Source organism: Gobius niger (genome assembly GCF_951799975.1).
Source record: "Gobius niger genome assembly, chromosome: 17".
Taxonomy (NCBI): domain Eukaryota; kingdom Metazoa; phylum Chordata; class Actinopteri; order Gobiiformes; family Gobiidae; genus Gobius; species Gobius niger.
The window spans coordinates 28739102-28759212 of NC_136868.1; the positions used below are offsets into that span (position 1 = coordinate 28739102).

Below are 20111 nucleotides of genomic sequence, written 5' to 3' on the forward strand. Positions count from 1 at the left end.
TCACCGCATATCAACCCAGTCCTCCCCCGAAAGAATCCACTTTAAAAGTCCTTCTGCTCACTTGCAAAGCCCTCAATAACCTTGCTCCATCATATCTCTGTGACCATGGGCCACAGAGCCTTGAGCTACTCTGCATAAACCTCGAACCTCACAGACCATAACTCAAAACCATTCTTAAAATGTACCTGTACAGACCTATTGCCCCTCGTGACTAAACCCCACACTGTGTTTTAGGCTTTTTTCTTTTATACGCTTTGCAATTTTAATGTTGTAATCCATTTGTATTTTGTTAATTCAAAAGAATATTTAGTTTGAAAGTGTTAATATTTCATGACTGAAATGTCCCTTTAGTGTAGTTTGAGTGCCCTCTAGTGTTCCCCTTCGGTCAATGAAAATAATCAAACTGACACAACGTGTTTTATTATCTTCATATTTAAAATCACAAAACGGTCAATAATTACAAATCTGTTTAAATATAAAACATCTTCCAACTAGTTCATTCTGGGTGGATTCTCTGATGCTACTTGTGTGGTTTATCCAAATATTCCTTTCTTCTTCTCTGTAAAGGAAACAAAAGGCATAAAACAATGCAATTGAATGCTATTTTGATAATACTTGACACTGTGACTCTTACCCTTCTCCCTGACCGTGTAGAGAGCCTCCATCCCACCTTTGAGGTGATCTGCCACGTGGCAGTGGAACAGCCAGGTCCCAGCAAACTGAGGACGCATCTTCACCGTCTGCAAACACCAGGTCAAAGCTCAGCTCAAATACAGCTTTAAGCAAAGCTGTGTAGAATCACTTCATTAACAGGACTTCACTAAGGCCGTAACTCCTTTTGAAACTCCTTGTTCCAAACTCCCTGTATTTTATGGCGTAACAAAACATATAATCACAGAGAACCAAGCTAAGGGGTTTTAGTCTATTGTGCATGTTTTAGGTTGAGGGAAACCAACCCAGCTCCTGACTGGCTAAGAACATACAAACTACACAGTGTACGACCTGAGAGAGGAACCTGGAGCATGCTTCAGCACTTAGAATGAATATAGTAATACATTCTATTATTTGGAACATTTGTCAGTTCACAAAGACACGAGAATCCATCTGTTCTCACTTATGTGTTTGAAACTGAACCAGCGGTGGTTTGGGCCAATCACGTGCCAGTATTGGCGTAAGAAGGCATGGATAATATTTGCAACAACACTCACTTTTAAAGATACAAATTAAAAACATAGCGACCACTGAAAAACACAAGGTGCAGCTACAGACTTACAAACGCACAAACATATTTTAAAACAAATATTCAATGGTTTTGCGATTTGTTTTGAGACTTGGCTGTGATTGGCTATAACGAGGCACGCTTGATCCTAGAGTTTGTCCTCTCCCCGAACGATGTCAACCAGAGCAATCCTACGTTGATTTATTGGCATGTAAATCCGATATCAATCCGAAACCAACCACTTCCACTTAATATTGATTGAAGGAGGCCCTGCACCCCTGTGAACAGACCACGGTACAGCAACTAATGTCACAAAAATCACTAAATCAACTGAGGATCATTTTAACTTCAAAGAAACTTCCCTTCGAGTTTACAAAGTCATGAGGGATTTTCCACCACCGATAAAAGCATTTGGTCTTATTAACACTTTCTTCTTCATTGATAAAACTGTATATGATGATGTAATTGTTTGAATAAAAACTCTTCTACATAAAGATGTGGGGCTGCTCTCCGTGGCACCCTGGATTCCTTTGACACTGACTCGATGTGAAGGAGCTGATCAGCCACTTTCAGTACAAAGTAACTTATTTACCTTAACAAACCCTTTCCGTATTCCCTCTGGGGGTAATACAAGTGTTAATGGGATGATTGGGGGGGTCTTTCATCTCCCCCTGGTGTCTCTGGCCAGAAACTGGCCAAAACTTTGTTTGCAACTTCCCTGCACTGGGTCGGAGCCACCAATACACACTAATGGAATCACGAAGAAGAAGAACAAGAAAATGATCTCCATTGTGTAATTGGATGTACAATATCCCTCTGTCCCTTTGTCTTTTCTGTCAGTGTAGTGTTTACTCTCACGGACAATTAATGAGTAAAAAAACGCAACATGTTACGACACCTGCAGTGGCGCTTATGGCCTCTAGGGGCATGAGTTACATAGTTCTACTTTAAGTGTCAGTGCTTAGGGAGAAGGAAGAGGAGGAGGTTTTGGAGAGGGCCAAACTCAGGCCAAATTCTAGTTCTACTGAACAGGAATGCTCACGACGTCCATGTTGATAAATCAGCAGATCAATCGAGACAGCAGGACAATAATCATTGCAATAGGTTGTCAGACTGTTATCAAATAATACATTGATTTTCTCACACCATTACTTACTTCTATGACAACACACAAACGATGCATCTTTACCTGAAACGTTGCTGGGAACAGTTCATAGACGTCAGTGCGATGGGCTCCACCTCCGAGCTGCACAAATGTATACAATACAAATGTAGGTCATGTGACTGTTTGCGTTTACATCCATTACAATGAATTCCCCACAAACCTTGTACTCCACGCTGTGCCCGTGCCAGTGAGCCGTGTGGATGTCCACGTCTGTGCCCATGCCCAGCAGATACCAGTACACCTTGTCGCCCACCTCCATGTTCAGCCCGGGCAGGTTTCCATACACGTAGCCGTTAATCGCTGTAAAGCCCAACGGATACGTCGGGAATCCCAACAAAACAATTTTCTCGTAATAAGGGCAAAGACATCATTGACCAGTTACCTGCCATCCACCACGTGCAAGACGTGCTTTACTCACACAGACCAAAACGTGAGGTCTTAGCTTTCAAAAGAGGCCTATAGACTGTAAACTCTAGTCAAGAAGCTTTTTGTTTGGGTAATGCTGAACTGAGGCTGCAACTAACAATTATTTTGTAATCAATTAATCTATCGTTTATTTTTACAATTAATTGATAAATCGATTGGCTGTGAATGGTGTAGGAATTAAAAAAAAAAAAAAAAAAATTTTATCACATAACGCTAAAGTGTTGCAGCATGAGGATGTGTTGATGGAGTAAACTTAAATGTTTGTTGGAGCCTCCTAGCGCTGATTCTGCTTTCTGATTGGATGAGATACTTCATACTTCAAAATACTTCATTTTCATGTCATTTTAGCTCTATCTGAGTCAGTGTGAACCAGAAAATTTGAAAAAAAAAAAAGATATTGTTTTGAGGGAAGGTGAATAATAACCACACTGTTGTATCAAAAGAACATGATTGTATGGGTAAAATGGTGGTCTCACAGTGCATCTTGTTGCTCTCAATAAAAGCTTCTTCAGCTTTCAGGTTTGGTCTCGGGTTTCTAACTTGAGTTCTTATGTTTTCATCCAAATACCTGCCAGAAGATAAATGAGTCAATGAATAAAATTGAAAACACAATTCTGCTAAATCTTCACAACTTAAGCATTCGACGTACCAGCTTTCATTCTCGTCGAACACAAGGAAGAGCAGCGCGAACTCCTCCACCTCCTTCTTCAGCCCCAGACTCCTGCACAACGACAGCCAGCGAGAGTCCGTTAGCAAAGTCCATTTGATTTGTTTCATTAGAAATAGAGCTGACACGTTGGTCCATGCCAGGGGCTGTTTTGTTCAATTGACTGTGAATGAGCTTTCTGTCACATGATGATGTTGTTTCCATGACAAAAGCATGCTAATACTAATGCTAATCCAGTCGTGAAAGCTGCACACAAAAAAAAGCTAAATTCAAGGTCCCTCCCTCTATTTCCTCTTAATGAGTTTCTAGACCTCTGTATCAAAAATGCCTTGGAACGTCGCATGAACTGGGAATGTCAGCTTGTAAACTCAGAGAAGATCAGAGTGGTCCACGTTCAGATAAGAGGAGGGCAGAAATGGCGGCCCCAGTGGAGAAGTGCAGCTAATGATAAAACTTAACTTAATCGATACCATCACATACAATATGTTCACTTTTGTTATGCAAATGATATTTCTCAGAATATCAATTCAAATGACTGTCAGTAAAAGTTTCAAGTCTTTAACTGTTAAAGGATCATTTTAATGTGACTGAAAAAACCTCTCAATGATGAGTATTATTTTCAAAAATAAATATAACAACTTAAAATGAACTGTTCCAAATGATTACTATGATAGTATAGTATAGCCATTCAATACATTTTAAAGGTTGTAAAGAACTGACAATGGTCATTTGTTGAAATTGCAGCATTAAGTCATATTTACTGAAATCAAAAGATATTTCAATCAAAAACATCTTAATAGGTCAAGTTACATTCTAACATAGGAGCCCTTTATTGATAGCAGCTTCAAAGTTTTTGGAGAGTTTCTGCTTGGATTTCTTTGCAGGATGTCAGAATAGCCTCCGAGAGCTGCTGTTTGGATGAAAACTGCCTCCCACCCTCATAGAAGTTTTGCTTGTTGAGGCTCTAAAGGTTCTCAATAGGGTTGAGGTCAGTGGAGGAGGGGGTCCACATCATGAGTTTCTCTCCTTTTATGCCCATAGCAGCCAGTGATGCAGAGGTATTCTTTACAGCAGGACATGGTGCGTTGTCACGCATGAAGATGATTTTGTTCGGGAAAGCGCAGCTCTTTTTTTCTATCTATCGAAAGTTTTCATACCCAGTGGAAGGCATTCAACTATTTCACGCTTTTCATCAGCAGAGAGATCCTTTTTCTTTCCCATATTGCTTGAAAATGTTAGTCTCCTTAACAATGGTGAATTTCTTTTTTTTCCTTAACTGGGAATACCTGACAAATTAATTATCACAGGCGTCTGAGATTGATGTCAGTGATTCAGAGAGCCCTCAGAGCAGTGTTGTATTTGGCAGGCCTTTTAGTTTTAGTCTTTTAGTCACATTTTAGTCATTTCAAAATGTGATGGTTTTAGTCACGTTTAGTCAGACGAAAATTAAAAAGGTTTTTGACATGTTTTTGTCTGTTTCATTATAAGAAGTTATAATTAATTTCAATAAGTCTTGTAAATTGGGATGAATAATAGCTTCTATTGGCTTTCTATAGTTTTTACCAAACAGATGACACTTACTGTGACCGACCTACTGGCCTACTGTGAACAGTGCTTTTCCCAAAAGCGCCCGCTCTCCTCGTCCTCTGATCATCGCGTCGAGATTTTTTTTAATTGATTTTTTTTACCAACAGCGCTGTCTGCACATACGTAGCCGACCTCAACGTGCTTTCTGCTTTCTGAGAAACAATAAAGTCCCTGTGACCTGGACGTCACGAGGAGGATGTACGCGAGCAGTGACCGCACGCCACGGGGAGAGAGAGAGAAAGAGGCGCCGCTGCCCGGGCGCATCATGAGCAGCACGGCGCCGCTCCGGGTCACGTTTACCGTGTATTCTCTCACTCCACACACAAACTCTGTTTGTGAACGATCTGACCAAAAACCTTCTCCCATTTTTGTCTCGTCTCGTCTCATTGAAGTAAACGTCTCGTCATGTTCTAGTCCCCAAAGAGCTCATTTTAGCTCGTCATCGTTACGTTATCGTCATTAAAAAAGGGGCGTCAACGAAAAGATATCGTTATCGTCTTCGTTGACGAAAACAACACTGCCTCAGAGGCAATGCCATCCATACGTTTCATTGAAACGTATGGATGGCAAATTCATAAACCTTGCTCTGCTCAGTTCAATTGACATTTTCACATTAAAAAAAGGTCAAGATTCGGCTGCTCTGACCTGGCCCAGCTGCGACGGCAGATGACCAATGGACCCGCCAGGCCACTGTACAGGTCCTTAAAGAGACACACGCCCACATTCGTTACACAGTCTTGTATGTGTTGAGTGGACGAGTTAGTTCCAGATGTTACTGCACCTTCGTGACGTCCACAGTGGAGAAGTAGCCGGACACGGAACACTCCTCCTGTTCGGCGGTGGGGCCTGTGTTTTTATTCACGTACCAGTAGTAGGTGTGAGTCTCACCTGGAGAAGTCAATAGGAAAAGAAACAATAATTTAAAGGCATTAAAACTAAGCGGTTAAGGGAGAAAACTGTACCAGGCCCGGTGGCGTGGACTTCCGGATTCTCCGTCTTCACCCCGTACGCGTGAATGGAATACAGTCGAGACGCCATGTTTTTGAAGACCACCTTCACTTTGTCTCCAACGTTGGCGTGAATCATGGGACCTGAAGGACGAGGACAGAAGTTTTTTTTGTCGCCAATCGCCATTCATCGCCTCTTCAAATTACCCATGATGCCGAGGTGCTCCATATCCGGCGGCCGCTCCACGCGTTTGGTGAACTTGTCGCTGGTGTATTGCCGATAGACCACTTTCTTGTATCGAGAGCCGATGAAGCCGCCATCTTTGTCCAGGAAGGCTGATGCTGGACTGCGTTTACAAAGGGGACGCGGACAGTTTCAGATGATCTGTGTTACGCCGTACTTAAAGAGATCTTTGAATATTTACAAGCAGCAGTTTTTTTATGCCGTTGCAATGTCCAAAAATTAAATTTGCAAATATTTTATCAAAATGAGGAATGACATTTAAAAGCAAATTGGACACAACATGCAACTTCTGAGCAATAAATTGAGTATAATTTCAGCCAAAACTGCAGTTGAATGTGTTTTATACCACAATATTTGTATTTTGGACAAACGTAAGCAGTAATAACAGTTATGTCATTATTTTCTACATGAAACGCATGAAATAGTTGAATGCCTTCACTATTTCACGGAAGATAAACCTTTTATAGCAAAAGTTGATCGGAAAGGGAAAAATGATGGTCCAGAACATATTCAACAGCACAGAACTTTTTGCGTTTGTGGCAGTAAAGATATAGTAGTATATGGGCAACGTCATTAAAAAAAATAAAATAAAATTTGACTTGCTGCCACCTGCATGAACCTGTTTCTGTAAATTCAAACTCTAAGATATCTGTGGTAATTCCGAGTGGATATATGTCCGTACTTGTCATTGTTGAGGAAGAGCTGTTCCTCAAAGGTCCTGTTGGGGGAGTAGTCCCACAGCAGCTCCTCTGCTGCGATGTAGTAGGTTTTGGAATGGAGCATGGTCTCGCCCTGTCTCTGGAACACGCTGCACTTCTGCACTGTGTAGTTGGCCCTCATGCCCCCGCGATAGTTACTCACTGTGGGAGACGAAACCTCAAACTGGCCTAAGGAATGGAGAATGACACCCATGTCCATTTATTTCAATGTAAAACACAAAAATGACAGAAGAGACGTAAAAAGTTAGAGTTCATAATTATTTGCTAGTCTACTGGTGTAACATCTCAAAAGATAAGACTAGATAAAAAAAAAAAGATTTACCAGGAGAAAATGTATACTGATATTTGCAAAGTAATGGCTGAATTAACACACAAAGCTAACACAGCTGATAGGTTTTCTATATTAACTTTTTGCTTTCATCCGGAAGTGGTCAGTAACAAAGTAAATTTACTTAAGTACCGTACTTAGGAAGAGTTTTCGAGGATCTGTACTTCACCTGATTAGTATTTGCATTACAAACTTTCTACTTTTACTCCACTGCATTTGAAAGATGATACTTTCTTCTCTGTTACACCTTTAGAAATAGTCCAAAGTAAAAAGTGAAGTTGTTTTTGTTTTGTTTGTTTGTATGTATGTATGTGTACATGTATGAGTCAAGAGTGTTTTCCAAAAATAGTTTTTCTAAACACTACGGTCAGTTCATGACTCTAAAGTACAAGAGACATAAATAATATTAAAGACTACCTTCTGTGTTGCCTTTACCTTTAGCTAATACTAAGTGACCCCGTGATGAAATATACTAAAGCGTTCCTCTGTTCCCTGTCCACCGGACAAGGATGCTCCGTTCATCCTTGTCCCCACACACAGTCCCTCCCCCCGTGTGTCTGTGTGTGTGCTGTTATTTGGTCAGTGTGAGGTTACCCATGCTGTCGGGCTCCATAGTGACCGTGTGAGACACGTGTGGGAAGACGCTGATGCTGTCCCTGCGGTTCTGCCGGAATATGAAGCGGTTCCCCTCGAAGTGCAGGCTGTTGATGTCCGTTTCTGATCCGAGCCCGGACAGGTGCCACGAGACCTTGTCCCCCTTACACATGGTGAGGCCCGGGACGTTCCTGTACACGAAGCCGTTGATGGCTGAGGGAGGACATGGAACCAACATTATCAGGAAAATATATTTTTAAAAACCCTTTGTATGAATACATATTCAACTGCATGAATGTGGCAGAGTGCTTGTGGTAGCTGGAAAATGGCAGCCATGCTTTTGTCAGTTTCCCCTCGGGCAGCTGTAGCTATAAGATTACAAAATGAATTTAAATCAATGGCCGCTGGCTGCCCTGCTTTTTGACCACAAACGTGGGGGCCGCCATTGCTCCGCCATTGCTGTAGTACCTCCATATCGCCACTAGGCCCCCATTGAAAACCATTGGAGTTTAGACACATTAAAAACAACTTTAACGCCTGGTTTCAATGTTTTCAAACCTAGACGAGGCTAGATATTCCTCCTGAGATAACGCTGGGTTAGTCACAATATATGAAACCAGGCTGGTTTTCGTAATATGAATTTTTGAAATCTCGTACTTAATGAGGCTCGGACTGTTAGCATTGGAGCAGCGCGAGCTACACGTCACGCAAGGGCCGAGTCTACGGTGAAAATCCCGCCCCTATGTCCTTTTTAGGAACATGCTTCGTCAGAGCTGGGGAGGGGGAGTCTGTAAATCCGCCATGAATTCCCCCACGGCCGTGGTCATTATGGTAAACGGGGAGGAGTGAGCATAAGACGTCCATTTTTTTTACAGTCTATGATTTAAATGTATATTCTGACTGCTCATCATGCTCACTTGACTCATGGGACACATTATGGGTCCAATCTTGTGTTTGTAAACACACACTATAGTTTAGCCTTTTACGCTTAGTAGGAGCGCCCTGTGAGATCTTGCAGCTCCAGACCTGTCGCATTAAGTGGGTTGTACGTGGGCAGGACAAACTCCCGTGGGCAATAGCAACCTTTTTCCTCCAACCAGACTCCGTGCCCACCAAGGGGCGAGGATAAGGAACATGTGCTTTTATTTGGGTTATGTTAACACAATTACAGCGAGTGCAGACTGGCAGTTTAAAGTTTAAATCTGTTCAGCTTTACCGAAGTGACCTTATTATACGCACAGTGCATCTTGTTGCTCTCCACGAAGCCCTCGTCATCCTTCCGGACTGTGTTTGGAGTTCTGGCGTACGTCCTGATGTTCTCATCCAAGTACCAGCTCAAGTTCTCATCAAAGATGGAGGCCAGGATGTGGTACTCTTTGTCATAGTTTTTCTGCCACAGAAAACACAAACAATCAGCACAAAGAATTTCAATATTTTACATGTGTTATTTTATTATGATCGTTTTAGAGAACAAACAAAGGGATTTTACTCTGACACAGTCATGAACTTTCAAACAGAAATAACAGGGTTTATGCAGGCAGAAGCATCATTTCATTCATTCATTTTTTAAGAAAAAGGTCATACAGAGTGAACATTTCAGAATGTATTTAAAGGGAAAGTTCATTTTAATTATGTTTTTCAGTAAAACCTTTTAATTTGAGAGTATTTTACTCTTCTAAATTATATAAATTGGCAGAATTCTCAAGGTATAGAAGGGATACTCGGAGTACAAATAAACACGACTGAACAGTTTAGTGGTTCACCTTTTGAAGTGACAGAAGATGGCGCTGTTTCTCAGACTTTTGTGTGATTATTATTAGTTAGTTACCTGCAGTCCTTTCTTGAGTGTTCCGGGGCGGCAGATGAGCAGGGGTCCCACCAGCCCGGTGCTGGTGTCTTTGACTGGGTCCACGGCAGAGTAATAGAGGTAGGTCAGACAGTCAGCCTCTCCCTCCACTGGACCGGCCCCGATGGGAACGGTCCACTCGTACGTGTGCACCGTGCCGGGGCGCACCGAGGCGGCCGGGTGAGGTGTGACCACGCCTGGAAGCAACAGGTATTCGGAAATGTTTAAAATCTTTTTCATGACAGGTGGGGGATTATTGGGCCCTTGATCAAATACTAACTAAGTGGAAGGTCGGAAAATGTGTAAATGCAGCTCCTGGAGCCGTTTGAATTGAGCGTTCTATCCCTACACAAATGAATGGTGAAGCCAGGCTCTATATCAAAGTATGGTGAGGTATGGCCTGTCTGTTTTTAATGGCATTGGAACAATTGATGTGGTTTCTTTGTCATGCATATATTATAAGATGATGTTTAGTGGTCACTGGATGCATTTCCGACCCACAAAAAGCAGAAACTCAGCTCAGGACACTTTAAGACGCCAATTCTTATCTAAAGTTATATCTCAAAAGGCCTGTACATCCATTAATGATTCCTAACTAGGCTTTGACCTCATCTAAGTGTGGCAGGGTGGGGCTCAAAATAAACTTTACAATTGTTATCAGTAAAACCAGTATGTGATCTGAACATCTGGGAAGAGCAAGGGCTTTCTGGTTAAAGGGTTAAAGGTTATATGGAGTTTAAAAATGTTAAAATTAAGTATTTTCCTCCCCCTACATGTTCCAGCCATGGCCTAATGTGTAGAATGAGCTCAGACCTGTTCCCCACAACTGCCTCTAAAATCCTGCACTGTCGCTCAAAAAGGTGTTACTTCAGATCGGAAGTAACGTCATGCACGAGCTTAATATAGAAGCTGCAGTTACATGTATGACCTGAGGTGGCAGTAGTGAGTATAAAATGGTAAACTTGAATCTGGCCCCTTTAAAGAGGGGAGGGATTTCATTGTTTACTTTCAAATGTCACTCTATCTCTCCTCACTTTGCAAACTAGACTTCATCACTATAAATTGTTATTAAATAATTGGCAGCAGGGCATGTAAGGAGAGGGAAGCAGAGAACTATCCCACACTGGTGAACTTTCAGATATACTATTAAATATAATATTTACGTGTTTGCCCCTTCAGCTCCCTCAGTTTCTTCTCAGTGTGGGACTCTGCACACATAAAACAAGTAACTATTAAATGAAAATCTTCTCCAGAAAGCCCAACATATGGCACAATAACAGGTGGTGTGCACAGGTACCCTCCAGTTCGTTGTGGTACAGCGTGCCTTCCTGCTCCACGCTGTACTGCACTCCGTGGGGCTGGATGCTGTACGGCCGACTGGCTTTGTTCTTGAACACCACCCGGATCGTGTCTCTCTCCTGGGCTCGGATCACAGGGCCTGGGAGAAACAATCAAACAGGATTTTCTTTAGGGTTAATTCATACAGGATATTTTTAATAACTCTTAGCTATTCATTTAATTACGTTTAATTGCATATGGAGAATTGCTATTGTCCATGTGCTGTTTTAAGGCGAGATGCTGCAGGTGAAGACGTAGTTTTGCTGTATGTTAAAATACTTATGTTTTCACACAGTAAAAAGGTCAAAAGTTTGTTTTTTTCTTTTATTTCAAGACTACTTACATTGTAGATTCTCACGGAAGGAATTTATTGATGAATGAACACATATGGAATTATTTTTTATACAAAAGGTGAAGTAGATTCCCTATTTTGAGTCATCAGTAATCAAAGTTTTTTTAGATTACCCAGGATTCCCAGGTGCATCTCCTCGGGGCTGCGTAACATCTTGGTCAGGAAAGTGTTGTCTGTGTACTCCACGTAACGGGCCTTTTTGTATTGACTCCCGATCCTCTGTGCGCCTCTGCTCACGTACAAGTCCGCCTCACTGTGCAAGAAGAAGACATTTAGAATAGATTGAACCAACATCTGGGTATTTTCTCCGCCCGATTCTGGGTGAAATCAACTCTCAAAGGTAATAGATACAAACTTTTCTCATTTCCAAACCAGCGATCATAAGCACAAATAAATGGACAATCTTGCTCAGAAATCTATTAATTGATTAAACCGTTACAAATCCCGTGGTCTTGCCTCTCGGGAGTGGGATTTGGAGCGTAGTCCCACACTTCCTCTTCTGCCGCGATGAAAAACTGATGGGTGTCGCCGTAGGGGCGGGGCTTGTGCACGTTCGGGAAACACTTCTTTATCTCGAATAAGGCCTGCATCCCAGCTACGACAAATAAACAGAAATAACATATGAAATAAGAGTGCTATTTGATCATTGATGATCTTTGAACTGGGTAGATCGTAATGCTGGGACAAATACTTTCAATACTCATGTTTGGATTCATTTTTATCCTGCGCTACTTTGTTTTCCAGTAACAGTTACACTTTGTTATATGTATTGTCTTTTTCTTACTTAATTCTTCATAATGTTTCCTTTTTATACATTATTTCATGTTTTGCCTCCCATATAATTTGTCACAACTGAAACATAATTCAAACATTTACACTCAAACAGTTACTCAGTACTCACAGTACTCAAGTAAAAATAACATTACTCTAAATATTTTGGCTACTCTTCCCACCTCTGCGAATGATACACTGAAGACTACAAACTGAAACAAAGACACCTCTACAGACCTCCACCAAGGCGTTACAGCTATACTACCACATGAAAACATTTACTTTTACTGTTTTCAAGACAATCCTTCTCAAAAGCATAATAAATGTGATGTATTTTTGATTGAAAGCAGTATATTTTAGTGAAATGAAGAAACAAAGGGTTTGTGTACCCCTGCTGCCTGCTTCTTCTGTTTTTACTCTGCAGTACAGTCATAACATGGTAATAGGAAGTAGCATGGTAACTAAGTAGGGATAATGGTAATTGCATTGATCAGCCATTCATATTACTATCAAGAAACTGTGGGCCATTTTTCCTGGTGATTTTACATGACTGTACTACCTTTAGTGTCGATGTGCTACTTTTCATTCTATCATTCACTAAATGTGAAGAAAATGATGAGTTGGCAGCATGGCGCACCCATGAGGTGGTCGTTGACGTTGCAGGAGAGCAGCCAGTGTCCCACGTTGTCCGCTTCCATCTCGGCCACAGCGGTGGAGGCTGGGAACAGGCTGATGGTGTCTGTGTGGTGCTTCTGCGTGGTCAGCACCTGCCCATGGAAGTGCACCGAATGCATGTCCACCTGGAGGGTGACGGACAGGAAGCCTTATTATTAAAGTGAGATATGTTTACGTGGGGTCATAATGTCAGATGCCACTTTTACAGAAAACATTTAAATTGCAGTTTAGCCAGGCATACACACATGGTTTAAAGGGTTTAGGGCACAAAAGCACAAATTACACTATTTAACACAAAGAAACAACATATTTATGGTTATCAGCCGAAAAAAAGTTATTTAAAGTGATAGTCTGTAAGATAGCAAAGTGAGGAGAGAGTGAAATTCAAAAACTAAACAATCATGTTCCTCCCCTCCTGATTGGACTTGAAAGCCACTCCTAGTTTGCAAAATGAGGTGAGCGATATCCAATTTTCTAAAATAAATGATCAAGCTCCCTCTCCCTCCCCTCCTGACAGGCTGGTTCACAGGAAAGCTCGTCTCATTGGTCAAAGTGATAGCCCTGGGATTCTGATTAGTTGCTGAAATCAGAAAAGGGAGGGACTTTGGAATTTTGTTTTACAATTTACAGTAATATAACTGTATATAAGGCGCTCAATTATACGCAATATATTACATTTGTCAAACATTTAATCTTACAGACTATCACTTTAAATGAGATGGGGTAGGGAAGATGGGGTCATATAGTAGGATATAGTATACAGGTAATTTGTTCTCCTTGTTTTCCAAGCTAAGAAGGGCTTTCTGGCTAAAGAGGAGAGGAATTTGATTGTTTACTTTCACATTTCACTCTATCACTTTGCAAACTACAGACGACAATCGCTTTAAGTGTCATTGACTATCATCCTGAAAATCAGTGTATTCCAAATTGTGAATTGTCTGAACGTTTGCATGCTTCCATCAATTTCATACGTCTGGTTATGCAGACCTCATTGCCCAGCCCCATCAGGTGCCAGAAGATCTTGTTTCCTTGGCACATGCTGAGTCCAGGAAGGTTCCCATACACAAAACCATTGATAGCTGCAACACAAAGGGTTAGACAGTTAATACACAGTCGTCATGAGAAACTATCATCATGGGAATACCGTGCATCTTGTTGCTCTCGATGAAGCCCTCGTCCTCCTTCAGACCTTTGGCTGGGTATGTGATGTAGGTCCTGATGTTTTCATCCAGATACCAGCTGCAGTTCTCGTCCATCACCATGAAGAGCAGAGCGTACAGGTAGTCTGCAGACTTATCTCCATGAAGGTCCAGGGTTCCTACGGGAAAAAGTCCAGACCTGTCAGTGCAGTTAGTTTCTAACTCTCTAACTCATAACTCCTGCCCAATAGAAATGCCTTAGACTTTTTTTACAACGCAAGTGTTCCCACAATGAAACATAAAGCACGTAAAGGAGATTTTCTCTTGAATCAGTGTGTCTTCTGCTAAAGTTTCCGTTAAAAGAAAGCCCATGGAGAATGAATCAGATCCCGAGCAAATTAATTGGGTTTTTCAAATTACGCCGTTGACAGCACGTTTCAGTCAGATAACCACTGAGCGGACATTTGAAAGTATGTGTAAGATGTGAAAACTTCACAAAACGAGATGTCTGGGATTAAAAAAGTAGGTGTCGTTGTATGAGCTGTGTCTGTTTTTGTGTCTTTAACACACATTGAAGCCTAACCATCGTTGGTGAACACCGTTGGTCCAGAGGAGGCTAGTATCGGGCGTGCAAACTAATGTGGTGCGCTGCAAGCAGTGCTGTCTACAATGAGCGCTTGCTGCTTTTCCTTTGCTCCCCCCATTTTACATTAACATCACACACAGCCTCATGTACTTAATTTAGCATTTAGGCTACACCTTTTCATGGCATCAGAGGACAAACTACAAACTTTATCTATCCCACTGCGAGTTGCACACTGTCCGTGTTCCGAGAGACAGGGAATATACACCGACGGTCCCGTTCTGGCGCTGGTTTCCAAGAGCCCGGGGCAATCTGAAACGTGATCAAAACACTAGCACTCTTCCAAAATGCCTCTTCGCTTACACCCTATGTGGGCTACCAAGATCCAGTTGGTCTTGGTGAAGCAGCTTGATCACTAGTGGAAAATGCTGAGTTTCAAGAAGCCTTTTCAATGGGAGATGAAATGTCTTCAGCTCAAACAACCTAATCCATTTGACAACGATGAAAACCCGTGCCAGATGGAAAACTCCCGGAAAACTTAAGAGCGTGCTAGTGAAAGGGTCAGCTTAGCAGCACGTTTCCTCGACTGAATTAACAAGTAAAGCCTCAGTAACCTCTCTTGCAGGTGATGATGGGTCCGATGAGTCCGGAGGCGATGTCCCGCGGGGCCATAGTGTGGGAGTGGTAGAACCGGGTCAGACAGTTGGGGTCATCATTAGTGGGACTGTGAGTCTCATGTAGAGTCCACTCGTACACCACCGTACCACCAGGGGGCACCGAGTCGTCCCTCTTCAGCGCTCCGTCAGTCCCGTCTGGGTAGAAGGCGCCTGTATGGGACGAAGAGAATAAGAGGGTCAGCTTTGCAACTCTCGGTACTCGAGGCAACAAAGGTTATCACGTGATGGAGAAAAGAAAGTATTGAACGGAGTGTCCGAATCGCCGACAGAATGAGTTCACGACATCGCCTAAAAAGTTTGCTAAACAAATGGACCCATGCAATTCTAACTGAGTGTGTAAAGGGTGTGTACGATATTGAAGTAACTTGTGATGCCGCTGTGCAATATAGTGCTAACAATATTATTGCAATATTTCACTAAAACATTTCAGCACAATATGGTCCATTAAAGCAGTACTAAGGAACTTGTTTACCTTAATAAATCCGTTTCGTGATCCCTCTGGGGGTAATTGTAAGTGTTAATGGGATGATTGGAGGGTCTTTCATCTCCCCCTGGTGTCTCTGGCCAGAAAACCACAATTGCAACTTGACTGCCACCAGACCAGAGACACCAATACACACTAATAGAATCATGAAGAAGAAGCTAACAGGCTAACGGGCGAAGCTGACTACGGGCTAGCGCCGCAGTATTTACAACCACGTTTGTGTAATTGTTTGTACAATATTCCTCTGTCCCTTTGCCTTTTCTGTCAGCGTAGTATTTACTCTCATGGACAATTAATAAGTTAAAAAAATAGCAGTTGCGCTAGAGGCTAAGAGTTACTTAGTACTGCTTTAATAGTTATTCAGCGAATTGTGTCGAAACAAGAAAAAAACACACCACATCAACACCACACAACAAGACTAAAATTGAACTAAATTAGGAAATGTTTAACTAAAACTTTACTTTACTACAACTTTTACACATTTATAAATGCATTTTTTTAAGTTCGCAAAAAACTTTAGGGATGTCGCAATATATTGTGGCTTCTTGCGTCAAAGAAACCTTTTTTAGCCCTCACATTAAATAGATATCTATTGCCCAGCCCCTATATTCACCTGAACTACCGCTACTTTGTATCTGCTTTGATCGAAAAAAACATATAAAGTTTGGCTTTTTCATTTAACAAGACGATAAGTGTGGAAAAGAGACAATATTAAAACTGACTAGCTAAATTGCTAAATGCATCTACAGGGTCCGCTTCATAACGATCAGCTAAAAGGAACGCCGCTGTTCTCTGTCGTGTTGAAAGGTCAAAGGTTATCTCATCTCGGAAACTCGGACATCAAAATTATCTCCAAGTTTCCCAGTGGAAAATACTGTCTGTGACGAGACGGCGTTCATGTGCAATTTTCTCAAAATAGTGAAGAAAACGAGGATGAAAATGGAACAAAAATGTGACAAAAAACAACTAAAATGGGCCGGAAAGACAAAAACAAAAGACAAAAAACGTGGTGAAAACATGACAAAAAACAACAAAAAAGGCAAAGAAAAACCAACAAAAACATGACCAAAAAAGAGACAAAAACACCACAACAAAGCCCTGCCTTCGCCTCACCCTCGTTGCCCTTGCTGTAGTTGAGGCCGTGCGCGTGGATGCTGTAGGGCCGGGACGCCGCGTTGCGGAGCTGCACCATGACCGTGTCCCCCTCCTCGGCCATGATAAGCGGCCCCAGGAAGCCCAGCCACTCGGGTTTGGTGATCTCCGTCCGGTAGAGGGCGTCCGTGTACTGTTTATACACCGCCTTCTTGTACATGGAGCCGATCCTCTGCGGGCCGCGCTTCAGGAACGCGGACGCTTCTCTGTCAGGAAAGAAACAGTCCGAGCACATTCAATGGATCAGTGGAAAATACATTTAGTGGGGAAAAAGTCCTTGCACGTTTGTGGATTCACCATTTGTGTGGCTGTTCCCTGCTTATGAGCTTCTAAAGTTTGTTTCTTTTTTTATAGAGCACAATGTAAACAAAAAAAATCGATAGATCCGATTCGATAGAGAACACAGAACACTGCCATCTACTGAGCACTTAAAGCAACAGCCTCGTTTTGTTTGGACCATTTGGAATCTCTGACACACAGGCCCTACTTAGCCTTAGCCTTATTTCTGTAATTCAACTTAAAATGTGAAACTAGTACATGATATACTGCTTGTTATCATTTTGATGACTATGGCTTACTGTCCATTTTCAAAATATTCTAATTTTAAATGTGGGTTTTTTACAAGCTGAGCCATAATAATGAAAATTATAACAAATAAAGGCTTGACAAATCTCACTTAGCACGTAATGAGTCTGTCATATATTAGATTCACAGTTTAAGTTGAATAACAGAAGTGAATGCACTTTTTAAAGATATTCTAATTTTCCGAGTTTCACCTGTATCGCTCAGTTGCCCCAATACACGGAACAAAAACTGAAAATATCTCTTGCTAGTCCGATCTAGTATGTACACTGGTTAATGATTAAACACTGGATTGAATTTGTTTATACAAATGTCAGTGTATTTTTTGACATAATTGTAAGTATTCTGTTGTGAAGGTTTCTTGTCCTGTGCATATCGCCTACTTTATGTATATTTTGTTACGCAGTCGTCTCTTTTGACGTTTTGACTTTGTATTGAAAACATTTTATTAATGCACTCATGGTTGTACATCCTGGACAGGGTCTTATTTATTTGTGTTAACTTATACAGCGCTTTTCCATTTGACACTCGAAGCGCTTTACAGCAAGGAGCCACTCACCAATTCACACTCTCATTCATACACCAGTGCACGCAGACACTGGAGGCAAGGAGGGTGAAGTGTCCTGCCCAAGGACACAACGACAGTGCACCTTCAGGAGGCTTCAGGATTCGAACAACCAACCCGCTCTACCATCTGCACCACTGTCCCAGATGGTGATTTGGGGATTGTTTTCAGTGTACTTGTTGTGTGTATGTTATCACTTGATGTAATTGATATAATGATGCCCATGTCGAGAGGGATTGAGGGAAAAAGGGGGGAAACATGTGTGCTCTGTCTGTATGTGGATGAAACTGTAAATGCAATTATGGCACCACACTAATAAAAAAAAGAAGTTGATCACAAAACTCTAAAAACAATTGATCCTTGAGTATCATAGAGGCCACTGTTCTGGAAAGTGCTAACCACCTATACAGCCATAAGGTCACATTAATAACAAAACAAAAAAAATTCACACAAAAAGTTCCATAATGCACCTTGAATGTACGAGAATTAGACATTTGAAAATATGTTTCACGTGTCATCGTGACATTTTCAGATTTACAAACCATAGAGCATAGCCAAATGATACTTCGACAGCCCTTTGTTATCACTCACAGCAAAAAGATCTCCGGTTTGATTCCTGAACTGTGTTGTGTGAACCTTGCATGTATTCCCGTGTCTGGGTCTATAACTGGGCCAAAATCGCCTAAAGAAGAGGCCATAGGTCGGTTTCTGAATTCATTTGCAATCTGCTGAGGTATAGTGGGAGCAAAACAACAATTAAAAAACAAAAACAAAACAGCTTTACTCACTCATCCTCGGGCAGTGTCCGGTTGTGGACAACGTTCATCCCACTGGGCGCATAATCCCAGGTCACCTCCTCAATTCGGATAAAGTAGGTCCTGGTCACTGCCGACGCACAGGCCAGCACACAGGAGAGCACCAGCAGGCCCCTCACCCCCCAAAGAGCCATGATCACCCCCGAAATACTCCAAATGAAACGTCCGAATGAGCTGTCCCCTGGGTGCTTTTGAGGACAGGTGCCTGTGGTCGGTCTGTCTGTCTGTCTGTCTGTCCACCAAAGCCTAAGTCCACATTGGTTTTTATATGGGTCCAAAAGAGGAAAAAGAGGACGCTCGGGTCACTGACCGGACAGCAAAGGAGAGTTAACCAATCACAGGCAAGAATCTGATTCACACTTACATAAGGCCTCCACATATTACACCCAGGTTGGAAATGGAACTAAATTTAACTGTTCCGGAACAAAGGCATGGGGGAAGCTAAAATGTGTTAGAACTCGTAATATTTCCATTCATTTTCTAGACTTTTGTCTGTTTGCGACCTCCAAAGATAACCCCAAAAACAACTCGGGGAGCGCCCACAGTCAAATGCAGTTGCCGTCTGACCTTCAGGTGCATAACATTGTAAATCTGGTGTGATGTTTGTTTGAATATAAACACAATGAAGCTTAAGCGTAAATTCAACCTGGAAGACCTACCTGCAGCAATCAGTTCATCACCTCATCTCCAGCTGCTGCACCTCGGCAATCGTCCAAACATCGCTTCATCTCAACCTGCACCTCCATCAGGCCTATCACCACAGAAGAACGTTCTGGCTTCAGCGAATCATCCCCCAAGATTCCCCTCTGAAGCCCCCTCGTTCACCGCCTCGGCCGTGTACCATCTGTGCTGGGACCCTCCTCCGCCCCTCCTCCACCTGGTCTTTCCTCTACTCTGCCCATAATCCGCCATTTGTTGACTTTTGAGAGCCATATACAACCATTGGCCCGAACCATCAGTGAACTCTTGCCTGAACCTAATTTTATTTTTCAAGCCCTACTCAATGAGACATTTTTGGATTAATGAGACGTCGGTCTAATCAGTTGTTGATCAGTTAACTTTAGCTTACGTCACTGGGACACAACCATATGGACACAACCACGCCTCGCTGCACCAGTCACTGTTTAGTGATAGGCACTGTGTGAAATATTGCAGCCCCTAGCAGCGTCATGGTTGGGGGCTCATGATGGGGCTGTTTTGTTGCCTCAGGGCCTGGACAACGTGCCATCATCAATG

The 20111-nt window shown here is 42.2% G+C and overlaps 2 protein-coding genes across 2 annotated transcripts in view; one reads left to right on the forward strand and one right to left on the reverse strand.

The window, feature by feature from the left end:
* Positions 1–20111, forward strand: part of LOC306977348 (E3 ubiquitin-protein ligase RNF14-like) — a 324872-nt gene that overhangs the window by 177445 nt on the left and 127316 nt on the right. The gene's annotated exons all lie outside the window — the stretch shown is intronic.
* cp (ceruloplasmin) lies at positions 421–19114 on the reverse strand. The gene is made up of 24 exons (XM_079575659.1): positions 18849–19114; positions 16875–17119; positions 15215–15427; positions 14023–14196; positions 13866–13957; positions 12841–13003; positions 11889–12027; positions 11546–11685; positions 11040–11180; positions 10906–10950; positions 9725–9939; positions 9136–9286; positions 7897–8109; positions 6938–7142; positions 6219–6358; positions 6027–6155; positions 5846–5952; positions 5710–5765; positions 3460–3531; positions 3287–3378; positions 2545–2684; positions 2409–2465; positions 635–740; positions 421–559 (listed from the first exon to the last, which is right to left on the reverse strand). The coding sequence occupies exons 1-24, from the start codon at positions 19007–19009 to the stop codon at positions 534–536; spliced, it is 3222 nt and encodes a 1073-aa protein (XP_079431785.1). The 5' UTR covers positions 19010–19114; the 3' UTR covers positions 421–533.

Coding starts and splice junctions, on each gene's coding strand:
- cp (XM_079575659.1), bottom strand. CDS start 19,009: ATGGCTCTTTGGGGGGTGAGGGGCCTGCTGGTGCTCTCCTGTGTGCTG. Junction 9,287..9,724: donor CACTCAAGAAAGGACTGCAG/GTAACTAACTAA, acceptor TTTCTGTGGCAG/AAAAACTATGACAAAGAGTA. Junction 6,359..6,937: donor CTCTTCCTCAACAATGACAA/GTACGGACATAT, acceptor TTGTAAACGCAG/TCCAGCATCAGCCTTCCTGG.